This window comes from Sorghum bicolor, chromosome 3 (genome assembly GCF_000003195.3).
Source record: "Sorghum bicolor cultivar BTx623 chromosome 3, Sorghum_bicolor_NCBIv3, whole genome shotgun sequence".
Lineage (NCBI taxonomy): Eukaryota > Viridiplantae > Streptophyta > Magnoliopsida > Poales > Poaceae > Sorghum > Sorghum bicolor.
In genome coordinates, this window is record NC_012872.2 from 59,523,581 (window position 1) to 59,549,320 (window position 25,740).

General features: G+C 42.0%; 3 protein-coding genes and 1 long non-coding RNA gene across 4 annotated transcripts; all 4 read left to right on the forward strand.

Annotated features, from left to right (window-relative positions):
- LOC8061868 lies at positions 5,630 to 11,746 on the forward strand. The gene is made up of 10 exons (XM_002456099.2): positions 5,630 to 5,893; positions 6,004 to 6,155; positions 7,013 to 7,077; positions 7,220 to 7,364; positions 7,441 to 7,508; positions 8,094 to 8,549; positions 8,639 to 9,160; positions 9,635 to 9,847; positions 10,273 to 10,428; positions 10,943 to 11,746. Exons 2-10 carry the CDS (start codon positions 6,125 to 6,127, stop codon positions 11,150 to 11,152), a joined length of 1,866 nt encoding a protein of 621 aa, XP_002456144.1. The 5' UTR covers positions 5,630 to 5,893; positions 6,004 to 6,124; the 3' UTR covers positions 11,153 to 11,746.
- Positions 14,002 to 15,369, forward strand: LOC8061869 (nucleolin). Its single transcript, XM_002456100.2, has one exon. The coding sequence runs from the start codon at positions 14,013 to 14,015 to the stop codon at positions 15,096 to 15,098; it is 1,086 nt and encodes a 361-aa protein (XP_002456145.2). The 5' UTR covers positions 14,002 to 14,012; the 3' UTR covers positions 15,099 to 15,369.
- LOC8061870 lies at positions 16,397 to 17,141 on the forward strand. The gene is made up of 2 exons (XR_002451512.1): positions 16,397 to 16,536; positions 16,843 to 17,141. It is a non-coding gene; the product is annotated as an uncharacterized LOC8061870 (long non-coding RNA).
- On the forward strand, positions 18,800 to 20,990 carry LOC110433283. The gene is made up of 2 exons (XM_021455081.1): positions 18,800 to 19,343; positions 20,819 to 20,990. Exons 1-2 carry the CDS (start codon positions 18,925 to 18,927, stop codon positions 20,961 to 20,963), a joined length of 564 nt encoding a protein of 187 aa, XP_021310756.1. The 5' UTR covers positions 18,800 to 18,924; the 3' UTR covers positions 20,964 to 20,990.

Here is a 25,740-nt window from a genome sequence, read left to right on the forward strand (position 1 = left end):
ACGGCAACGCAGAGATGCTTCTACGTGTCGCCGTCGCGTGGCCGGCCGGCTAGCAGCGGCACCGGCACGCGACGGCTTACCGAGACGAGGACGGGCAGACACATACTGGCAAAGATCGAGAAAAGACCATGTTTTTCAATCTTCACCTGTCTGTGATCCGCCGAGGCCTGCAGGTGCACCGACGTGGTCACCAACTGAAATCAAGCAGAGTACCTGGCAGATCCGTATGCCGTTTGCGATCGGGTTTTATGGACGGTTTTGATCTGGCGCATGTGTTTAGTGTTACCTTTCGGAAATCCTTGCAAAAGAGACGACACACATCTTTTGGAAAAAGCAGGGTTATTCTGTCCTGGCTAGACCTGTCGAGGGCATGTGCCATATTTTTTTTCTCACACAAAGCCTGTTATAGTGAACACACCAAATAGCATCGTCCTGTACTAGTATAGGGGCATGAGACATGACCAAGCTCTCCAGGCAAGAAGTCGTGTCTAGCTCATGCGTAGTTTTACCTCGTTTTAGATAGATCAGAGATTCATAATCTACACTTTTTTTTGTTGTTGTTGTATGTATAAAGTTCTTCCCAAGATGTTGTTTTGTCCTGTCTGCAATTTCTTCTTATCAATATATATCGGCAGCTCTCCTCCTCGGTTGATTTTTTTTAAAAAAAGAGTCTTACGCGAAGAATCATCTTGTGCAGCCGCTTGTCTTCTCATAATAAATTAGCCAACAATAATTTCAGTCATGACTTTTCAAACTGAAGAACTGTTGTTTACATTGCTTAAACTTGTTATTAATGGTTCTGCTAATTTCAAGTAGCATGAAAATATCCAAACCGAGCCTAAAAAGTTGGATGCGGAGCATGTCTAAGATTTTTTTAAACTCACTCTAAATCACCATTTGGATAGTCATATGCATAAAAATTGTTTTTATATTTTTTCACTCTACACAACTCTAACAACTTTTCTATATCATGTGCGCACTCTAGAGAGTCATTCTTACTTTCCATCTTTATCTAGCAAGAAACCTAGAATAAAGAATGCTTATATTTAAATAACAAAGTAAAGAAGCTTTTTGAGGGGTATTTTTTATCAAAATCTCTATTCCTGATATTCAGTAAGGATATAGAGACTCCCTTGAAGTTTGTATAAAGTGTCAATTTTGAAGTTTTCAATACGCACAGCTCGTGAAGCCTTGCTTGGCACATCTACCTTTCCGAGGGCCATCTCAAGTATAGAATTTCAGACTAAGAGCTACTAAAAAATCTTTGTATATCCTTCCTAACTGATGATAGGAATATACATTTATATACTCCGTGAAAACCTGTGCAAACCATGGCAGAAAATTCATCTAAATTCACCAAAAAAATCACACATATAGATGATATGATGATACACAACCTTGTAAAATATCTTATCCAAACTCAAAATAACAAATTTCTAGCAAATCTTGTGGACACCTTTCTGGCTTGAAATTTGTTATTTTTATATCTCACAAACAAAGTTGAGTTTGGACAAGATATTTTACAATGTTGTGTATCATCAAATCATCCACATGTGTGATTTTTTTTATGAATTTAGACGATTTTTTTGCCATGGTTTGCACAGGTTTTCACGGAGGTTGTGGTTTGCACTAGATATGTTCCCATATATAAAAACCTTCAACAACTTCTTTAGTTAGATCTCTAGATATAATCATCATAATTTAGATTTCTTGTAATTAAATATGGAGAGCGAGAATGAACTCTAGAGTGCTCATAAGACATGGAAAATGTTTTCTATATCTTTCCATCATTTAACAACTTTTCTATATCTTATGCGTATTCTAGAGAGTTAGCCTCATTCTGCGTATTTGGTTAACAAGAAATTTAGAATAGAGAATACTGTATTCAGAGATTCTAAATAAAGAAATTGCTAGAGGATATTTTTGTAACCAAAATTTCTATTTCTATCAATTAGAAATGATATAAAGGGACTTTCAGTGTTTGCTCCGATTACATTAAGAGTCTATTTTAATATATCACAAAAAATAGATTAATCATAAGTATCAATCTATAATTTTTAGAGGCAGAAGTACAAAAATACATAGATACTCCCTTCATCCACGAAAGAGTCAATTTCTAGAGTTGTTTTAAGTCAAACATTTTAAAGTTTAATAATTTTTTTAGAAAAATGCTAAGATTTATAGCATTAAATTAGTATCATTAGATTCATCGTAGAATATCTTTTCATATGATGCGCATTTTATATCATAGATATTGTTATTTTTTTATAAAGTTAGTTAAATTTAAAAAAGTTTGACTAGCACGAATTATAAGAATTAATTCTTTACGGAGGGAGTCATATTCTTTTTCGCGAACACGGCCGTTGACGTGTGTTTAGGCTTTGTTTAGTTTAAAAAATATTGAGAATCGACACTATAGCACTTTCGTTTGTATTTGATAAATATTTTCTAATCATGAACTAACTAGACTCAAAAGATTCGTCTCGTCAATTCCGACTAAACTGTGCAATTAGTTTGTATTTTTATCTATATTTAATACTTCATGTATACGTCTAAAAATTTGATGTAATGAAGAATCTGAAAAATTTTGCAAAATCTTTTAGGAACTAAACAAGGCCTTACCAAATGGATGCGAACTGCGCAGCATTATGAAGGTTATATGTTTGTTGGGTCGACACGTTCGAGGCATCAGCCGACAAAATAAGTTGGGCAAATGTTCAACTGAAACGCCGCCCGGGAAACATGGTTGGACACCAGCGTTTGCCGTGACCTGGTGTAGGGCATCATCCCTTGGCAGAGCCCAGACCCAGTACAGCAGGTGGTGACATCACGGCTACACGAGCGTATCCATGTAGGTCCCCAAGGAGATAGATATATTCCATGCCGAATTTTCATTTCCCCAGGGAGAGGTGATGATCATATGGTATGGATGGTACCCTGCTTGGCCGACGGGACAAGATATATTCCACGGCAATAAAAGGGAAAAAAATAAATTGTTAGGGAATCAGCTCTTTTTTAAAGAGAAGATGGAATCCTTTTATTTTGACACAATGGAAAAGATGCCTTAGAATAGAAAAGGTAAACATTTTTCTTCTTGAAAGTACTTCCTCCATCCCAAAATAAATATTACTATGGTATTTCTAAGTTTAACTATGTTTGTAAAAAAGTATTAGCAACACATTTATATATCCTAGTAAGTTTATTATGAAAATAGATTCGAAGATCTATCTAATGATAATAATTATATATTATAAATATTTATATTTCCTTTATATGTTTGGTTAAAGTTAAAAGTGTTTTGACTATTTTCGAGAAATAAGAACGACATCTATTTTAGGATAGAAGAAGCAAGGGCTATATATATCATATATATATATATCCACTTTTTTTTCTTTCTTTTTTATTTCTATGAGAGATGGGAGAAAGAAAGCAAGAAGAACCAAGAACTGACCAAAGTTTAAGAACGGATGGTCTCTGTGAGCCCTTGGGGGAGGGAAAACCAACACGATAAGGAATTATTATGGGCACTTCTATCTAGCACTCAAAATTTCTTTTCTGCCGATGTCAAATCAGATGAGAGGAAAAATTGCCTGCGAGCACTTTGGTTATCCTTTGTGGCTAGCTCCTCTCCCTTTTCCCTTGCTGCCTGCCCTTTCTTTCTTTCTCTCGAGGCTAGTGGAGCATCACACAAAATGCCTCCCCATTGTACTAGTACTAGTACGTGTCTACTGTCTAGTCACCACTTGGTGCCTTTCTCTTTTCTGGCATCGATCGAAAGGTGGCAAGGCAAAGAGTCTCCTTTATAAATAATAATGGCACAGTGGGGTGACCATTGCATTGCGCTTGCTCGCCCTTCCACTTTTCTCAGTTCATTCAGCAACTAAAACTAATATAATATACATGCTTTGTTGCCGTGGAAGAAATATATAGAGAAAACCATGATGCTACATGGGTAGTGTTGTTTAGCATCTAATCTAGCATGGGGGCTCACCGCCGCACTCACTCCCCCGGGACAAGATCGCGATCGCGATCGCGATCGCCGGCCGTTTGGTTCGTTTCGCAACGGGTTTCCGTGGTCCTGCACCTGCTTCCCCTGCCTTCTAGTGCCGGAATTCGCCGCTTTCCTAGCCTATTCCCCCTCTTGCCTTGCCTGCTGCCGCACCGGCGATCCTCCCCGCAACTTGCACCGCCGCCCACGCCTACGCTTGACACCGAATTCTCGTCTGCATCCAGCTTCGTCCTGTAGCGTCGTCTGCCTTTTCCATTGCCATTGACATGTACTTCATCCGTATTACAATTATCGCTTTTTTATAAATTATAAAATACTAAAGTTTGATCAAATTATATAAAAAATGATAATGTTTAAGTTATAAAATTAATAATATTAACTTGATTATAAAATGTTTTTCGTGATAAACCTAGTTGATAAATGTTAATACTATACTATTACTATAAATTCAGTTAAAATTAAACTAGTTTAACATACACCTACCTTATGGTTATATATTCTTTTGTGGACAGAAGTAAACTCGTATAGACTACTAAGGGCACTCACAATGCAAGACTCTATCACAGAGTTCGAACAATTAATTGTATATTATTTATGGTATTTTGCTTATGTGGCAGCATATTTATTGAAGAAAGAGGTAGAAAAAAATAAGACTCCAAGTCTTATTTAGACTCTAAGTCCACATTGTTCGAGGTAATAAATAACTTTAGACTCTATAATAGAGTCTGTATTGTGAGTGCCCTAAGCCAGCTGCGCAACAAGCCTAAGGACCTGGGTCTGCCATGTATTGTCCTGCCCGACTTTAAGTGAGGTTAAGGCCTTGTTTAGTTCCTAAAATTTTTTAAGATGCTCCGTTACATCGAATCTTGCGGCACATGCATGGAGCATTAAATATAGACAAAAATAAAAATTAATTATACAGTTTGCCTGTAAAATCACGAGACAAATCTTTTGACTCTAGTTAGTCTATGATTGGACAAAATCTGCCACAAACAAACGAAAGTGCTACAGTAGCGAAATCCAAAAATTTTCGCGAACTGAACCAGGCCTAAACTTTATCCCAAAACAGATGTAGAAACATGTTCCCTTATATTGTTATAGGAAAAAGTCTACTTAGCTCCTTCAATTGTTGGTGTTTGTCTACTTTATTCTCTCACCTATAAAACCAGATATTCTACCCCTCAAACTATTGAAAACCGTCTAAATAACCATTTAAGTCGGTTTTAAAGGTGATTTTGCTGATGTGGTATATTCAAAGTCTATATAACCTCTAACAACTTTGCCACAAACTTCAACAACTTTACCAACGAAAAAATTGTTACTTTAAAGAAAAGCAAGAGAGGTGAGAGTAATAGAGATGTAGATATATAGATACAAATAGATGTTGTTTGACGATCGACACCAAGCATAGAGATGTAGATAAATGTCGTAGGATAGTTGACACTGAGCAGACATCTCTTAGTTTTGAGAAATTTAGAAATCATAAACATGGCTCAAAACAAGAAGGCTATGTCACGGGACTCGCAGAGGATCCCAGTCGTGCAGTCCTACTCCTGCCGTGTGGGATACAATGCAAAAGTTGTAATTAAAGAAAGCCAAAATATATACCCAGCCTGAACGCTACAAAACTCTTTGCAAAGAAACCTGCAAGCAACCCACAAACAAACGCAGCCGACCTCCACTCTCCATCTCGTCTCCAGGATCATCAAAAGTTCAAAAACTGCAGAGAGACCGAAAATCGCCATCCATCCACCAGGAAAAAAAAAAAAGCTTCCCAACCAATTAAACCCCGCTCGCCGCAACTCGCCGCCGTCTCCTCGCCTTCCGCCCCTACTCCCGCGCATCGACTCCAACGCCTCTCCTCGTCGGCTGCCCGCCTCCGCCGTACTGACCTACTCCCTCGCCTTCGCCTCGTCGTTCAGCAGCTCTCGCGTGCTGCCTCAAACCCCGTGCCATGTCTGTCTAGCTGACGCCTCGTTTATCGCGCTCTGCAGCGGCGGCCGGAGCAGAGAGGCTTAGGTTACCGGCGGCCCCCGGCGCCCCCACTTCGCGGTCGAGCTGGAGGACACGCGTAGCAACGCCGGGTTCTTCTGCGGCGAGCTGTGGTGTGGCCTCATGGAGCCCAAGGGCGAGTTGGCCCAGAAGCGTATCCTTTCCTTCTCATTTCTCTTCGCTCCCCGTACGGCTTATTTTTTTCTCTTTCTGTGGATCCGGTGGATGGATTCGTGGAGCTCATGCGATTGCTATTCTTGTTGTTGCGAGTTTTTTTTGGTTGGATCAATAGAATTTCAGTAGCTGTTTTAATCTGAAAAGGTACTGGAGCTATTCAACTCCGTTTTTATCCGTTACTTTGGAAAACGAAAACAGTCTTTGAATCTGGATTGCCCTTGGATCACAGTTTGCCAGAACTTATCGCAGAATTGTCTATGCAGTTTTTTTCTTCTTTTTTCATGTGCTGGCTGTGTAGAATTCTGATCAAAATTTTGACCCATTTTAAATTTAATCCTGACAGTTGCCATTATTGAGCCTTTCCATTCAATCATGTTAGGGTTGCTATTAGCAATCCAGTAATATACGCTATTATAGATGCCCTTCATTATTGGGGTTTCAGAGATGGTGAGAGCTGAGCCAACTCCCATTTATTTGACAGGTACACCAATATATGGTGCCCTCGCTGAAGGATTCCTGTATATTGGTTAGGTTGGCGTCGCATGTCTCAGTCCCTCAAATCTACTTCAGCTAGAGCTCCTTGACCACCCTTGCATTTGTGAAACAGAAATGAAATTTTATGTACTTTAATAAAATAATAATCTATTTTTTTTAGATCTATCCCTATGATCCATTGATGAAGGACAAATATTAGCTGCACAATATCAGCCGATGTTATGTCTGTTCATCACTGTGGTTGTGGTTGGCTTATTTTATTGGCCACTCCCCACTCGTGGACAATGACCCTTACAAGTATATATTCTGTTTGCAAACCTTGACTTTTCTATCATCCAGCTATCGAAGAAGCAATCGACGGCTTGAAGATTGATGCTAGCACCAAGGCAAGCAATGTCAACTTGGTGAGATTCTCATTCCCATACACAATTTACTAACTTGCTTATCTTCTTAGCATATAAGGAACACCTTTATTTCCTTCTTTGTCCTATGGTTGGTTGGTTGTGCTATATCCTTCTTGATGCCTTTCATATTCGACCCTTGTAGCCTGCTAAGAAAGATGCAAGTTCTTCTGATGCAGTATCTTGCATTTCCTCCGGAGATGCAGCTAGTACTGTGAAGGAAACTGAAATGAACCAAGAAACTTATTTTGGGGACCAAGGGATGTATTACTATGGATATTATTATCCTGGTAGGTAGATTATGATTTGATTATTTTTTCTTAAAAAAGAAGTTCATTCATTTGCCTACTTGATTGTTTAGTGCAGGTTCATATGGAGGACTGGATGAGAATGGCAACTTTGTTGGATATAATGGCCTAGAGGTGCACCCAGCAGTAAGTTATAATAATAGTGTACTTCATAAAGTCTCACATATGCCTTTCCTATTGTAGCCACCAGTGGTCCTAACTTTGAAGTCTGGTGCACTTTGTGCGTTTCTATGGTGGTACCAACGAGCTTTGCACCTGTTGGCTGTCATCTTTTCTTGACATGTTTGGGAAAGTGGCCTACTATTTTTAGTGTCACTCTATATTCTTCTATTGTTATCCTTGTGCCAAAAATCTCTCTGCAGGATTTGTTAAACAATTTTTATTGCCATCGCCCTATATGCTGTCATGACCTCATGACTATTCTGCTGTACTGCAGGACAAGTCGTTTTGGTTGCATGCCTGCTATGCAAGTAATTATAGTCAAGTTCATATATATACTTTTCAATCCTACTTGAATGAAGTGTAAATTATGAGTGTTGTTTGAAGTACTCAATTTCAAATGTGGTGACTGAATTGTTGCTTTTTTTTAGTTATTTGGCATCTTTCTTTTCCGGTGTCATCATTTCCATGATGAACTGCTCCTTGACTGTGCAGCTGTTAAAGCTGTTTGCACAAGAACTTGTTTTATATCTGTCTTATGTTCCATTTCAGGTGGTTCAAGCTGACAATGGGTCATATCTGTGTCATCTTCCGGGGTATGAAAATGGATATGCTTCTTATAGTCCGGTTGTTCCTGGAGGCATTGCTAGTGTGGATGGTCAATATGTCAGCAAAGAACAATATTACTCCACTGCAATTCCATTACAGGATCTAAGCACACCTGGCATTTTTGCTCAACCAATTGCTTACGGAACTGAACTAGTACCTGCATACTCATGGGACCCTTCTTTTGTTCTTCTGGATGGAGTTCAGGGACATCCAGTTGGTGTGCATCAAACAAATTATGCTGCAAGACCAAAATATTCTTCTAATAAGCATGCTATTCCTTCTTCGAAAGCTGCCCGCAGTGCAAAACCCGCAGCAGATACTGTCAAAGGATCATCATCAGGTCTAGAAACTGTAGCAAATGCTGCTAATAGCAGCCCATCATCGAAGGGTGCAAATAAGGTAAACCCTGTAAAACATTGATCTTGCCATCTTGGCCCTTGCCCCATAAACGTAGGAAACTTACTTTCACATGCTTGTTCTCATGCTAGGCATCTGGTGCTTCCATAACAAAAGGATATCTTCCATCTAGCAAGTTTGTGATGCATAGTAATAACCAAGGAAAAATCAGTGTTTATCAAAGCAAAGGTATCAATGTGAAAGAAAGTGGTAGAAGCTGGAACAACGGTGAGAAGCTTAAGATGAGAAGTAAGTTAAATGGACATGGTGATTCTGAATCTAATGAGAACAACCACACTGATAACTCAAAACACAGTTTGAGCCCTCAATCTGATGTTGGATTGCCAAGTTCAGGGGGTGCTAACGCTAGCATACCTTCACATGTTGCAATAAGCAAAAATGCATATAATCTTTCAGATTTTGTTACAAAGTATGAACAAGCTCTATTCTTTGTAATTAAGTCTTATAGTGAAGATGATATTCACAAGAGTATCAAGTACAATGTCTGGGCAAGTACTCCTAATGGAAATAAAAGGCTTGACAGTGCCTATAGACTTGCACAAGAAAGGATGGCAGAAAAAGGAACCAAATGTCCTGTTTTCCTTTTCTTTTCAGTAAGTACACACTACTAATTGTTCCTAGAGAATTATTTTTTCTCATGAACATCACCTTGAATCTCTGAGTATAGTGTCCCCGTTGTATTCCAACATTTGTTCTTATTCAATGTATCTAACTGTTTTTTGAGCACTTAGTTTCACGTGAGAAGTGCACAACACGAAGCGATTACTTTCTAATTTATCTGTTTATTTTAAAATAACATGCCATTTGGTTTCTTTGTTCCATGGAACTTTTAGAATTCTGTTCTAGTAATCATTACAGCCGTCTAAACATGGTGTACCAGTATGTAGGTAGAACATGGCAACCTTTGTTTTAACTATCTGATAACACAGTGCTGCCTTGTTTTTTTCATACTTTGTTTCACATGTTCGTAGCAAGTTAATGAGTTGCATATCGAAGTGGCCCTTTTATGAAAAGATTTGCATTATTATTTTTCTTCTGACCTTTTCATATTGATTATTAAACTACAGGTTAATGCTAGTGGTCAGTTTTGTGGTGTGGCTGAGATGGTTGGCCCAGTAGATTTCAACCGGAACATGAACTTCTGGCAACAGGACAAGTGGAACGGTTTCTTCTCGGTAAAATGGCACATTATCAAGGATGTTCCCAATCCACAATTTCGCCATATAATTTTGGAGAATAATGAGAATAAACCTGTGACAAACAGCAGGGACACGCAAGAGGTAACCTTCCAATACTTGGCAAGAGTTGCTTGCTATTTTTTACAGCAAGAGGTTGAGCTCTGTAAGTTAATTCTCATTTCATGACAATTTGTCAGGAAATCTGTTTGTTCATAATATTTCATGCTATTGCCCATGTGTTTTTTCTTGCCGTTGAAACAATCAATCCTATTTGTGCTCTGTGTGATTAATGAATCTTCCATGATCTGAATGATTCTCTTGATTCTTCTATTTTGTATGAAACAAATGGCAACAACTTTATAAGCATCGGAACCACTTTTAGGTTCTTGTCTATTCTATTCTTCAGTTTCCTCTGTTTTACTAATCAGTTAGGGTGTTTCATTCTTGTCTAAATATGTTTTTCTTGTACTGTAAAGATGGTATTTTGATTTAATTCTACCACTGATTATGTATGATTTCAAATCCAGGTCAAATTTTCACAAGGTACAGAGATGTTGAACATTTTCAAGAACTTTGCATGTAAAACATCAATACTGGATGACTTTGACTTCTACGAAAATCGGCAGAAAGTAATGCAGGACAGAAGAGGCAAGCCGCTTACTACATTGTTTGATCACCCATTGGTATGTAGTGATGAACTGAATAGTCTGAACTCCTATTCTTTAACAACAGTATTATTTGTTTCTATTTGTTCATTGTATTTATGGACCATATAAAGCAAATAGTTTTACTTGGTCAAAATGTCAGTGCTATGCTTCTTGGTTTATGTTTGGTTCCAGGTTAGGGGTATTTCAATTGAGACCTAGAACTTCCTCCAGGAATACACAAGGAAATAATACAATTGGCCAAAATAGATAATGAGAATCATATCCATATCATTTTACATTTCTTAACAAATATAATCTGTTTGGCTATTCTAAGTGTTTTTTTTCTGGGTAAAGAACTTGTCATTTTGAATTCTTTGGTCCAGTTTTTTTTTCTGTAACTTAATTGACCCAACAATTGGCTTTTGGCGACAGAAGATTTTAGTTTCACATATTAATATCTCCTAATAATAATAATAATAATCTGTCATTTACATTATCATTGACGAATAGCGATTATTCTGTTCCTCATTGATTTTCATCTTCTATGCAGCCAAAAGCTGAAAAAACTGCAGAAATCAAAAGGCAAACACATGCCACAGAATTCGGTAGAGCCAAGAGTAATGAGGGGCAGGGCAACAATGTTGGGGTGGTGCATGATACAACCAAGAAAAATGAGGAGCAGAGCAACAACGTTTCAGAAGTAGTTGATGCAGCCTGTAGCAACAAGGAGCAACCCAACAAAGTTGCAACACAATGTTGATGCCATGAGCTAGTTGAACTGGGGAATGAGATAGCCTCTGGAATGGACTTCAACCTGAATGATAAATTTGATGTGTACAATGTCAAGAAACCATCATTTGTCATCGGTTCTCTTCCATTTTCTCATGCAAGCAGAAAAGGAAAAAGAAAGTGAAGCTATGGGACTGTCTTCCCACGAGAAATGTTCAATGACTGGGAAAAAGGTTCTAAGACACATTTATGTTGAGGCCCCTGGTGCTAAGGCATTAGAGACCCCTCCTTGTCTATTTTTTTTTTATCTCGGAGGGTATTTTCTTTTCTTGTGTTGTGTCTTTTTTTTTTCTTCTCTTGTTCTTCCTATTACACTGCTGAGATTTTGCGAAGCAGTATGCGCTGTGGTCCAAAGAAGCCAGTTTGCTTTATGGCTGGGTGTGCTTAACGGAGTGTTTGTTGCTTTGTGGGTTGTCCTCTAGGATGTGTTATGTGTTGACTGTTTCCTTTTAGAATATGTGCAATTGTTCTAGAAACTGACATAGAAGAAAAAAAGGAAAAAAAAGGATTGTGAGGGATTAGGAATTAATTACAATAACTTAATCTTATGTTGCTGTTTCTTCCATTATCAAGAAAATGAACAAAAAGGATTTGAAAAGCAGTTGATGTGTACTTCGCCGATACCATGTGTCTTGCAGCCTGTGACGAGCCTTTCGTTTTCGCTTGGTTCTTTATGGCTAAATTGGGTGTCCGATTCGGACATCTGTGGTTGGCCTTCGCCGCGTTCTGATGAACGAATATACATTGTGTAAAGACTGTGGAGCACTTTCCAGAGTGATTTCGACGGATTGTGAACTGACATCCAGTCCTTTCGGAAAGGGACTTGGTATCTGTTTGCTTTCTGGGCATAATAAGGCCTTGTTTAGTTCACTATAAAAACCAAAAAATTTTTAAGATTTTCTGTCACATCGAATCTTGCATCTTATGCATTAAGCATTAAATATATACGAAAACAAAAACTAATTACACAGTTTGTCTGTAAATTGCGAGACGAATCTTTTGATCCTAGTTAGTTTATGATTGGACAATATTTGCCACAAACAAACAAAAGTGTTACAGTAGCGAAATCTAAAATAACAAGGCCTAATATGTATAAAGGTCACTTTATGGATGCTATCATTTTGCCTTTTGAAATGTTGAGAAGAATTTTTGTTTGAGTCGGCTGATTGCTTGCTCTTCAGTTAGGAGCAAAGGGTGTTGCAGCCTACAAATTGCTTGGTCTGTGAAGTGGAAAGCTTCAGCTGCTTGTTTGCCTTGTTAAAACATACATAATATTTTGTAACTGGAGATGGTTCTTTCCTATGGTAGAATAGGTTCACATAGTTCTTCCTTTATTTTCAGATGCTTCTTTTAATTGCCAGTCTTTAGCTGCTATGATTATTTTCTTGTTTGATAACGAGGGATTATACCACACAAACATGGATTTGAGGTTAGCATATGGAGAGAACCCACACTAAGTTATTGTTATTTTTTCCGCTATTTCACCTTTATATTGCGCTTTGGCGCTGCTAAATTGTTTGGTTGTAGCTTTGAAATAGTGCTGCTATTTCAATTTTAGCTATAAGAGTGACAATTTAGTTATTGTCTATTATATTTTTGCTGCTAAGTTGGTCTTTTGAAAAATTAAACACTTGAGTCTCATGTGCCATATAAGTAATGTTTCCTAGACTCCTGATGCCTTGTAAACATATCTGTGTCATCATATTTCATGAATCTAATATTTTTGTGAATCAATTACTCGTATTTTTCATGGTTATTATCTTAAAACCGCTATTTGTTATAGCTCCGTTATAGCTATGCTATACTTTATAGCTTCTAGGAAAAAGATGCTGCTCTTTACTATAGCCCATAATTTTAAACCTTGCTCAACAAATCATAGGAAATGTGTCCAACAAATCATAGGAAATGTGTCCAGTTTGGTTTTGGAGTTTATCATCTTGTTATTACAGAGTAATAAACTAATAATGCAGTCCATGTTTTAGTGAAGTATTGTGGTATGACCGAAAAAAGAAATCAATGGATTAATCTGCTCCTGATTGCCATGGCACGGTCGCGAGAAAAAAAAAATCAATGGATTAATCTGCTCCTGATTGCTGTCGTCGGCGAACGATCTGGCTACCCTCAGTTTCTTTCGTAGGCGCCGCAAAACACGATTCCTTACTTTGGTTCGGTCGCTGAAAACGTTAACCTGAAGGCAACCCGTTGTTGAAGGATAATTAAAGAAATTGTCAGCCCAACCCAGTACTGCCTCAGTCTTCAGCTGCTTCATTTCCCGTTAGGCCGTTTAGGCGTTTATGGGCCTAAATACTTGCAACTGAAGATGGGTATGCTGAAAGTACAATGCACCAAATTTACCATGGCTGGGCCATACCTATGGCTACAGTTGGTTACTTTCAGTATACTTTTGGGGCTTAGTTTCATCCATGAACTATCAAGGTGTGTTTCACTCCTCAAACTTTTCCTTTTATTAGTTTCAAAGTTATTCTTGGTACCGGCATTCACTGATACTTCTACAGTTCAACTTCATGACATTGCAACTTTCACCACCTGACATCTCTAACTCTTCTCCCGTTTCTATCTATTCAGACGTGAGAAACAGGTCAGCCGGTGCTCATCCACTGCAAGAGAGGCAAGAAAAGCCTCTTGCATTCCAGTTCAGCATTTTCCTTCCATGATACTACGATAGCATTTGATTTCCCTGACGCTGAACATGTCTGAACTCTGATGATGTTTCGACGCCCTGAATGGAGACGGCTAACAGGTCGCAGACACTGTCCGCGTTTTCATTGGAAATGGACGGCAGATTCTGACTCCAGTGTCAAATCCAACGGATGAGCGTCCCAATCGGGCCGTATAAACAAGGACAGGCTAACCACGACGCCTGGAAGCCCCGATCCCGGCGCCGCCACCCCCGCTTAAACCCTAGAGCGGCGGCGGCGATGGCTCCCAAGCGCTCGGCTCCACCTCCGCCCCCGGTTGCCTCCTCCGAGGAGACCGCCTCTGGTTCGGGCTCCGAGGAGGAGGAGGAGGAGGACGAGGAGGAGATCGCCCACTCACCTCCTCCGGCCGCTCACAAGAGCATTGCTCCGCCGCCGCAGAAGGACCAGGAATCCGAAGCGTCCGATGAGGATGAAGATGGCGAGGAGGAGGAGGAGGAAGAAGAAGAAGAAGAAGAAGAAGACGAGAAGGCCAACCGCGTGATCCCTTCTTCGGCCACCAAGAACCCGCCTCCGCCGCCGCCGGCTCGCGAGGAATCCGAGACCTCCGACGAAGAAGAGGAGGAGGAGGCGGACGACGAGATGCCGCAGACGAAGCTCGCTCCAACTCAAGAGATGGAGGCGAAGGGCGCAAAGCGGCCGAGCGCGCTGTTCCAGCGCACCTGGTCGACGGACGACGAGTTCCGCATCCTGGAGGTCCTCGCTGCGCACCGCCTGGAGCACGGCAGGCTGCCCAAAATAGACGTGCTGGCCAACGCCCTCGCTGGCAAGCTCGACAACAGTGGCTGCAGCCTCCCCGAGCTCCAGAGGAAGGTGAAGAGTTTGCAGAGCAGGAACATCAAAGCGGTCAAGAAGGGCGTGCTGCCGAGCAAGGATGAAGACCGCCGTCTCTTCGACCTCTTCAAGAACGTCTGGCCCGTTACGAAGGTGGCACCTACCAAGGTGGCGCCTACCAGTGGTGCTGGTAGGGAGCCTGACGAGATGTGTGAGCTGTACCCATACCTTGCGGAGGAGGTGAAGGCGCTTCAGAAGGCACACCCGGGCATGTTCAAGCGGGAGTTCGCGATGATCGACGATAGCAAGGCCCGTGCACTGGACGAGAAGATCAAGAGGCAGAGGCATGCACAGATGAGACTGCATCTGCGTCGCCTTGACCTGACCAAGGAAGTGACCAAGACACTCATGGACCTGGCTGAGTGATGGGATGGACTGGGCTGAACAATAGGCATTCTATTTTATGGCATTCAAATGCATTGATGCGAGATTACCAGCAAATGTTGTATCATATACTGTTGCATTGTCAGTGTTAAGTCAGGAAGTGCCTGGATGATGTTCAGTTATTCTTCTGTTTTGTTGTTGGTTCTGAACTTGGCAGGATAACTTCGAAGTCTAAATTTTGTCAGTCTAAGCTCTAGTAATATGGAAATACTATGTTATTGTAGTAATATGGAAAATACTATGCTATTCGGAACCCTGACTCCCCGAGGACTTCACCACCCCCTTGGCTGTCCGTGATGCCTTTCTTGATGTTAGCTAGCATTATATGAGATCAATTTATCATTTTCATAGGAACTCCAGAGTTCACAAATTTGCTATTATCAAATGCAGCCAACAGGCTATTTGGTGGGAAAACATTCAGACAGTTTCGATAAACATATACATCCGGTCATAATATTTCAGATACTGACTTCTAACATGTCTTTTACAGTGATGGCTTTTTCTTTGCTGTCAAGGAAGTACCAAGGACTCAATGCAAAACAATGCAGTCTGTAGCTTGAACATGTGAGTTATGAATTATGCAGGCTTGAGAATTATGCTGATTACGCTGCTGCAAACATGTTTCTCAATCGTCCCATTATTTTTCTTGACTTCCACTGATAATAGGTAATTATTTTGTTTCACTGTTTCAGGAGATATCTCTCTTGAGTCATTTGGAGCATGAAAATATAGTTCAGTATTTTGGAACAGATAAGGTACTAAACTCATTTCTATAGTCATGAAATTCATTTCCAGAATAAAAGTATGATAAGCATACAATTATTTTCTATAATAAAATTTGCTCTATGTGGTGATTGCTTTGTTGTGCTCTGTTTTGTGCTCTCCTTTTGTTTATATTACATGCTATTTTCAAGTATATGGCAGCTGTCCATCATGAGTGTTTTTTTAATGTTAAATTTGTGGGACAAATTCATTGCAGGAAGGTGGGAAACTATATAATTTTCTTGAACTTGTTACCAAGGATCTTTGGCAGCTTTATATAGATTCTGAACGGTTTGCATTATCTACATCAGCAGAATGTACTGTACGGGTTACTTAGATTAGAATGATATATCAATTTGATTTTCTACTTCATATCTGGATGTAAGTTTATCTTACCTGGATATTGAACATGCTCATTCCCTATGTTACTAGAGTCATAAAATGTGCCAATATCCTAGTAGATGCAAGCGGGTTGGTCAAATTGGCAGATTTTGGACTTGCAAAGGAGGTATTCACTGTGACATTCTAAACACCGTAAGATTCATCTAAGTTCTACATCTACATGTTGTGCTGACTCTTTCTAATTTGCATTTGCAAGATGCCAATTTTGAGCCTAGCAAAATCTAGCAAGGGAACTGTCTACTTGATGGCACCTGAGGTTAGTATGTGCAGTTGTGGTTCTGTGCTGTTTCTATCTGAGTGATCTTACAGTACCATGTTGAATTCTTAAAATAATCCAGAATATAATTCTAATTATCTTAAGTGGAGATTGCCTAAAAATATCCCTTGCTGTTTCAACCTTAATGATGTGCCTTTCCGTAGTTCAGTTACTTGACAATGGCAAGTTTGATACTTATGAGCCTGCTTTAGAAAATCAAGCCAGCTAGTTGTAACTCAAAAACTTGTAAGCACTATGACAAACAAAAGTGTTATATGACTTAAAGCTGTTTCTTTACTTTATCAGAAAAGTGACAATAAAATTTGGTCTGGCAAGTTGCGAACCACATGGTCACATAGACCTCCAGCCGGACATATGGAGTCTTGGCTGCACAGTTTTGGAGATGCTGACAGACAAGAAGAAAGAAACAAGATCCATATGGCTACCTTTCCTGACTGATAGATTTGCTGTTTATCTATGTTTGTGCAAATGTCGTACGTATGGTATATTGGACCAAAAATAGCAGTAGTCTTGGTCTAGATGATTCCATCCTCTAACTGAGTTCAAAAGACTATTTTGAAGAATGAATCAGGGTTTTTGCGCTCCTTGGAATCAGGCCTATACGTAGTGTAAGCCGCCTGCTTTCATGAGAAATATCGTAAATGCACACACACAAGTAGCACCTCTCTTGATAGAAAGCTATACTTTCATGGTGAATGCTATCATATTTCCCCTGTTTTGTTGACACATGTTTTGCTTAAAATTGGTAGGGGAATACCACCAGAAATTCCTAACACATTATCAGAAGACGCGCGTGATTTCATAAAGAAGTGTCTCCAAGCAAATCCAAATGATGACCGGCCATCTGCCGCTCAGCTATTTGAGCACCCATTTGTGCAGAGACTGCTGCAATAATATGGCGCCTGATGTTCTCATTGATTGCTAACATATTTGATTGTACATAAGCTGGTAAGTCTTCCTGTTATGGATGTTGGGATTGAATGTAGAGAGTTGAGGGGAGCGATGGTGGCTGTACTCGTGGTGCTACACTGTGGGTGCTGTTCACAGCGGCTAGGGTGCGCTGCAAGGGAGAGGAAGCTGGCCAAGGGCCTTGCCCCATGGTTGGGCAAGAGTGAAGGGTTTTCGTCTTAATTCTTAATTTTTGCTTCATTAGATTGATACATCTCCTCTCCCTATATAGAGAGGTTTACTTGACTCCCAAGCTACTTGATACCTAAGCAAGCAACCTTTATTTCTAATTAACCCTAACACTAATGGGCTATACCACCAGTCCAGGCCCAATAAGTCCCTGCCATAACACTTCCAGCCTCCTATTAAACAAACAGCTTCTTTAATCACCTCCATCTTATCACTCAAGAAAATATTTAGCTGAACTTGCCGGTACTAATGATTCCCCCCCCCCCCCCCCCCCCCTCCATTTTATAGATTTAACTTACATGCGTGACCTGTTGCTATAATGAGGATTGACCCCAGTGGCCTGAATTCCGAGAATGATTCCTCAATCTTAAGGCATCCCTTGCTCACTGTACCATTTTCATACTTTATAGTTTAGGGGGACGTCATCCATTGCTCACTGTACCATTTTCATGCTTTATAGTTTAGGGGGACGTCATCCCTTGCTCACTGTACCATTTTCATGTTTTGTAGTTTGGGGGAGGTCTAAAACTGCTTTCAATCTGGTAAGCACATCCAAAACCTTAGAAGCAACTATTTCAGATTATGTGTGCCTGAATATCCGGCTGATCTAGTTTTTACTAGTGCTTGCATTTTGGCCAAACGGGAAATCACTCTAATGTCAAAAACGTTGCGTGAAAGTATAATACAGCAGTTGGTCAATAATGCTCTGATATTTCGTGTTCTGTTTCTAGCCTCCATACCTGTTGCTTGTACAGGTCAAATTCCATTTTTGATGATGTTAACAGAGCGCCTAGAGTTCTTGTGTCTGGACTCTGTAGCTGATCATATATATGCCTAAGCGCCACACAAAAGCAACATCGATTGTCTATAAACGGTAATGCTACTTAGCGGGCGTCCGTCCGGACGGACCGCTCCGCATGCGCGTCGGTTTTATTTCAAGATGCAAGTGGTGCGGACCTGTTTTCAAGCCCACTTAGCCCGCCCTGCAAAACAAGCCCACTGGACAACTGCAGGCCACTTAATTTTCTATTGCTGGACAGGGCAGTCCAGCCTGCTAGCGCGTGCAGGCCAATTGCAGAGCCCGCAAAAAACTGCTAAGGCCTGCTAGGTATCGCAGAATCTGCTCCTATCGTAAACCTGCTAAGAACCTGCTCCCTATCCTAAACCTGGACTCCGCCGCCGCAAGTATCGTAGAATCTGCTACTAGGTCGCCGCTCTCTGCTCTCCCTAATGGTTGCTCCTCCCCCTTCCATGGTCGAGGACACCGCTCTTCGCTCTCCGATGCCGGTGCCGGAGAAGCTCGCCGATGCCCCCGCTGCCGCGCCAGCCAAGAAGAAGCCATCGTCTTCCTCCAATGACAAGAAGAGGAAGGGGAAGGGTCCGCCAGACCTAGCTCTGGCTGCCGAGGCTCCCGTCACCAAGAGGAAGGGGAAGGGGCTGTCGCACCCTGTTTCGACCTCCGAGATCCCCATCGCCAAGATACCGAAGACTGGCGATGTGCCCACATCCACAACTGAGCTCCCTAGATCTGGCATAGCCATCGCCGCCACTCACACAACAGTGCAAACCCTTGTCACGGGTTGCCGGCCTCGAGGTCCACGCTGCCCCTGCTCCAAGATGTGGACGCTGACGGCCAGACGTCACAGCAGGTATGCTATTTTTTGTTGGCACTATTTGATTCTTCAAATTATTGGCATGAAAATGCAAGCCAAGTTTTGTGACAATACATGCTGGCAACATATATATATAGCAGAGACCCTTAATCAAGCACTACATCTACACAAGTAGCATATTCCAGTTTATTTACAAGCAGGCACATGTTGTTTAATTCGTTTCCGTACCGTTGATTACAATAGGAAACATGCAGGATAAAATTTGCTCAGTTTTCAGTTGGGCTATGCTGTTTTAGATAAATGGAACATATGTCCAGCTGGTGTGTCTTAGAGATCAAGTAAGGATTAAGGAACAAGGAGCGCACTTAGATTTTGTAACATGTGATCAATTTTCATGCAGTATCAAGTGTTGTAGGTGTTTGTAGACTTTCAGTTGCTTGGATCTATCAATTTTAAATTGGAAAAAACAAGCTGAGCCATATTTAGTTCCGTTCGTTGTTTGCATTCAGCTAGTTTCCTATATGTCTCTCATTAAAAAAAGTCCATGCGGGCCCTGCTAGGCTTTGCAGACTTGATCACTAGGCCTAGTGGGTTCTTATGGGCCTACAGGCTGCAAACCGCGAACGCCCGCAAAGCCTGCAAATGATTATTGCGGCGGTGGCTTGCAGAGCTCTGCAGAGCAGCCCGCTTGCATCTTGAGTTTTATTTGGTTAAGTGTCCAGACTGATCGTTCCACATGTCCTGTGCCTCATCTATGTCATTGCTCCAGGGCGTATCAGCTGTTCAGTGGACCTAATTATATTTTAATTCATAGACACAACGTAGCACAAATATGTGTATGTACACGTACGGTGGTCTCAAAAAAACATGAATATGTGTATATTAGAAGAGGACATAATTGGTATCCGTGGAGAGTTGTGTTGAATGACCAGCTATGTCTCCACTGCACCGCTCGCCCCTTCGCTCGCTTTTGCCGCTTGCCACAGGCAGCAAACCTGTCGACCGACTGGCACTGTTGCTTGATCGTCGCTCATCACTCATGGAGAGGGAGACTGCAGCCACCTGACCGCCGTTGTTGCCTCAAGCATGGGGGGCAAATGCCTAGTGCCACGGCCTAGCGTCCACATCCCGCTCACGGTCGTCGCTAGGACCACCCTAGGAGAGGAGTCGTTGCTGGCCCAGGCGGGCATAGGCGCAGCTGGCCACTGCCAGGCCATGCCACCATCCTCGACCGCCGGCTGGCCGGAACCGACCATTTTCGCTCTGCTCTGCGTCGCACGGAGGAAGGTGGAAAACGCATGTTGCAAGAGTATGTTTCACATGTTTCAGAGGTATGTTGCGAGTGTTTAATATAGATGTTGCAAAAGTATATTAAGGTGTTGGGTAAAGTTTATTTTGCCTAAGATGTTGTATATATGTTGCAATTGTTGTATACATATGTTGCAATAGTTGTTTTCAATGTTTCATCTATTTTATCTTGATGTTGCATGTGTTTTATTTTAATGTTGCAGTGACTATAGACGTATGTTGCAAGTGTATGATCCGAATGTTTGGTCTGCACCATATGTATGTTACAAGTGTTTTTATGTGGGTGTTGTATATGTTGCAATAACTATACACATATGTTGCAATTGTTGTATATGTATGTTGCAATAATATGTTTCCAATGTTTCAGCTATTTTATCTTGATGTTGCATGTGCTTTATTTTAATGTTGCAGTGGCTATACATGTATGTTGCATGTATATGATCAGAATGTTTCGTCTACATCATACGTATGTTACAAGTGTTTTTATCTGGATGTTGCATATGTTGCAATAACTATATATATACATATGTTGCAAGAATATGTTTCAAATATTTCACTTTGTTTCATACTCCCTCCATACCCATAAATAAAGTCGTTTTGGACAAGGTTTGCGTCAAACATTCAAAATGTAAATCATGAATAACTTTTAAGTTGTTGAATTTGAAAATGTGAAAACCATATGAATAGATTTGTCTTGAAAAATTATTTTATAAAAGTATACATATACCACTTTGTGATAAATATTTTTATAAAAATAAAGAGTCAAAGTTAGGTTTTAGAGAGCATGTCGTTATTTTAAACAACTTGCAAGGGAGTACATATGTCACAGCAAGTGCTACTCTCTTTGTTCTGACTCGCGGGCACGCACACGCTACACGCACTAGCGCTGCCTATCTCTATCTGCGGGCTTGCTCTAAGTCGGACAATGCAGAGCGAGCCTCCTGCGCCCGTAGACACAAGGTACACACGCTTTGCACCTTCTCTCTGGCATGCGGTTGGGCGCTTTTCTACGGCCTTGTTTAGTTCCAAAAAATTTTGCAAAATTTTTCAGATTCTCCGTCACATCGAATCTTTAGACTCATGCATGGAGTATTAAATACAGATGAAAATAAAAACTAATTACACAGTTTGATCGAAATTGACGAGACGAATCTTTTGAGTCTAATTAGTCCATGATTGGACAATATTTATCAAATACAAACGAAAGTGCTACAGTGTTGATTTTGCAAAAAATTTTGGAACTAAACAAGGCCTACATGTTGCTAGACGTTTCTCTCAGCTGGACAGGCCCACGCGCTCATGCTCTCCCGTGCAGAGTAGTAGAGCACCAGAGCCTCGTCCAATAGTGCAGCATGCAACTGAGTCAACAAAGTATGCGTGTTGTACTCCTTTGTCTCGCATACACTCCGCAGTGGCGCAACAGTGCAGCACTAGGCGCGGGCGTCCGGACACGCGTTTCGACGTCCGAGCGCTAGCATAGCCCGTCTATAAACTGTTTCTACAAAAGGATTCTTCGTGAAACCCTTTTTAAGAAATAGACCAAAAACTTAGCGTTAAACAACAAAACGCCGAGATATTTGTATAGGCGTTATATCAAACTGCGCCAAAACCTGCCAGAGCCAAACGTGGTGTGTCCACGCCAGACCTCAGCGTGAGGTCATTCAACGCCGACCTTCATACATGTCATTTCACGCCGAGATCCATACTCAATCTTGGCCTTGCAGTTCACCTCAGAATCCTTTTTTTTTTCAAAATTCTCCATCATATTAAATCTTACAATATACGCATGAAATGAAATATTAAATATAGGTAAAATAAATAACCAATTACACAATTTAACTGTAATTTATGAGACCAATCTTTTGAGTCTAATTACTCTATGATTGGACAATAATTATCAAATAAAAATAAAAATATTACAGTATCTAAAACCAAAAAATTTTACCACCTAAACAAGGTCCAATCTCTCTTGATTTCTCATTAGCTTTTTCTCTATACGCTTCCTTCCGGTAGATACCTAAATTTATTGAATATTCTATATGCAAGCTAAATAAATTGCCCAAAGAAATACTATCTATAGTTTCTACCTAGTACATATGCACGTCCGGTACGCGTCTATCAAATAAAAGATTCATTAATAATCTCCTACAAATAAAAAGAACAAAAGTAAGACCAAAACTTCGTACGACAATTTTTTGCGTCGCCTTTCCCTTGCGACGTGCGATCCCGCAGCTTCTCCTGCATACGGTAGCGCCACGCATACAAGGAAAGCGCGTTGTCCACGCTCAGAAACAAGGACATCGCGACGTGCAACAAGCGCTTGGGTCGTCGCTCTTGTGGAACCGTGATCTGGGAAGGAAGGAAACCGCGATGAGCCCACGATCTAGGAAGTGGGAAGGAAGGAAACCACGACAACGGGGCGAGGCGCTAGCAGGTGGGACCGCGTCCCCGCGATTGACGTCTTGCCCCCACCCTCGCCCTGCAAACCACGATCTAACATTTACAAATATACTCATGTATGTATAACATGGTATGAAGATGTGACAGAACTTATTCGTGGATTTATTGGCGCATGAAAGAAATAGATATCGAAGGTTTTTTCTGTCAATATAAAACATTATCTTAGACACATCACAGAAGGGTCTATATAGCCTGTGACACCGCGGTCTCCATGACTGTGTTAATTTCACAAACTTTATTTTTTAAAATTAAATGACACTTTACATTGGTATTTAATTTTACAGTATTGTCATCTTATCGTGCGATCCGTGTATTTTTAGTATAAATTATTGTTATCCCGTAGCAACGCACGGGCACATTACATAGTAGATAAAATAACATATATTTTGATAAGTCAGTACATGGAAATTTAGAATGTGCCTTTCCAAATTCAGTTATTGTGAAAATTTAGATATGCAACAAAATCAATTCGTAGCTCCTAAATAACTAGAGAATCTCCAAGAGTTCCCAAAATTTACTTTATAGAATCCTTGAGTTTTCCAATTGGCCAAACATAATTAGGAGTAGCAAAGAAGGGCTGTCAACAGTTTCCAAAAAGTAATTCGCAAAATATTAAAAAGTTGAATTTGCGGGAAACTTTCTTGGCAGCAGATCACTCAGCCGGTCACAGGGCCAGGCACCAGTCAGCAACAGATAGCTGGCTGGGAGCCTCTTTCTGCTCCACCTTGTTCGTTTGAGTTTATCAGTCGAAAATCAAATCAGTCAAACGAGTTTCCCAACCTTCCAAGCCGGCCCTCCAAGCCATAGTTTCCCAACTTTCTCCTTCGCCATCAGCTGTTAGCTTGTATACTAGTATGTAGGTGCAACACCTCGGCGCTAATTGATCAAACGCCGAGCCTCGGCCAAATCGCGTTTGCAGTTGCGTGTTAAGTTAAATATTGAATCGTCAGCGTAGAGTTACCGTACGCCGAACTTTGGACTATTTTTAGAAAAGGTTTTATCAAGGGTCTATTTATAAAATACGTTTTAAAAAGGAATAAAATGCAAATTTTTCACTTGACCTCATAAAATTGTGATCAAACATACTGAAAATCAACTGGTGTACCTTGGGGAAGCCTTCCCCCTCGGCTTCGTTCCCCTTAGGGGGCTCCTCTGCGTCTTCCTTGGCTATGATGTCGGTGTAGTACCGACGCAGGACAGTGCACTCCTCGAGGGTGTGCTTGGTGGATCCCCTGTGATAGGGGCATGGCTTCTTCAACATTTCGTCGAAGAGGCCGGGGCCAGCAGGAGCCCTCTTGGGGTTCTTGCGGTCTGCCGCGACGACCAAGTTGTCGTCCGACCGACCCTGCTTTCCCTTGCGACCCTTTTTTCTTCTTCTTAGGGTCGCGAGAGCCCGAGGCCTCGGTGGCCTCGGCCTTTTGTTTCCCCTTGGCGGTACCGTCGGAGAAGATTGATCCAACTGCCTCTTCGCCCGAGGCAAAGTGAGCAACTGACTGGTCCTCATGGGGGTCTTGCGCCCGAGCTCGTGTACCAGCTCCTTGCAGGTGGTGCCGGCAATGAAGGCTCCGATGACGTCGGAGTCTGTGATGTTGGGGAGCTCGATGCACTGCTTGGAGAATCGCCTGATGAAATCTTGGAGAGATTCATCAGACTTCTGTCGGTAGCTTCTGTGGTCCTAGGAATTTCCAGGGAACACGTATGTGCCCTGGAAGTTCCCGACAAAAGATCCTGACTAGGTCAGCCCAGCCGTGGATCATACGCTCAGGAAGATGCTCGAGCCACGCCCTGGCCGAATCGGCCAAGTGTAGCGGCAAGTAGCGGATGATGAGCAAGTCATTGTCCGCTCCGCCTAGCTGGCATGATAGGCGGTAGTCCGCTAGCCAGAGCTCAGGGTTGGTCTCCCCGACTACTTGGTGAGGTTAGCGGGCTGTCGGAAGCGGGTCGGGAACTTGGCCCTGCGGATGGCCTCGCTGAAGACGCGGGGACCCGGAGGCTCTGGCGACGTGCTGCGGTCGTGGTCAGGGTCGTACCTTCCGCCTCAGCGCGGTCGGTACCATCGAGACTCGGTCTCGTCCCTGTCACGTCGTCTGGCCTCGAGGGTGGCCCGGGCGTCCACGTTGGTCCCACGCGCTCGTGGACAGATGGGGCTCTGGCGCCCCCTTGCGGGTTAGGGGGTGCCGGGCCCTGCACCGTTGGTGCCTTGTTGGGGGGCTGATCCCCCAGGCGTCTTGCCCTTGTGTCGTGGGACTGCGACACAGAGCTTTCTACGTTTTGCACCACGGCTTGCTCCAGGAGGCCACGAAACCCCTGGCGCACCCTTCTTCTCTCAGGAGTCGATGGCTCAGGCATCGCTCTGAGGAGGAGTGCGGCAGCCATCACGTTCTGGCTGGCCGTGCTGAAGATCGGGGGGTTGTCTCCCCCTGCGTCCTCGATGATGCGACGGTTGACGTCGCGGGCACGGCGCGTGGCCGCGCCTCCGTCTCCCCGGGCAGGCTGGTCCTGCTCCAAGGTCTCACGTAGTTGTCGGAGACACACGCGTTCTTCTTCGAGCCTGGCCTCTAGCTCATCGAGCTGTTCGAGGTCAGGACGTCGAACCTCTACAAGGGCTGATGCGGTCCCGCGTGCTCTAGGATGGCTTCCTAGAGTCGTGTTTGGAGGGGGAGTC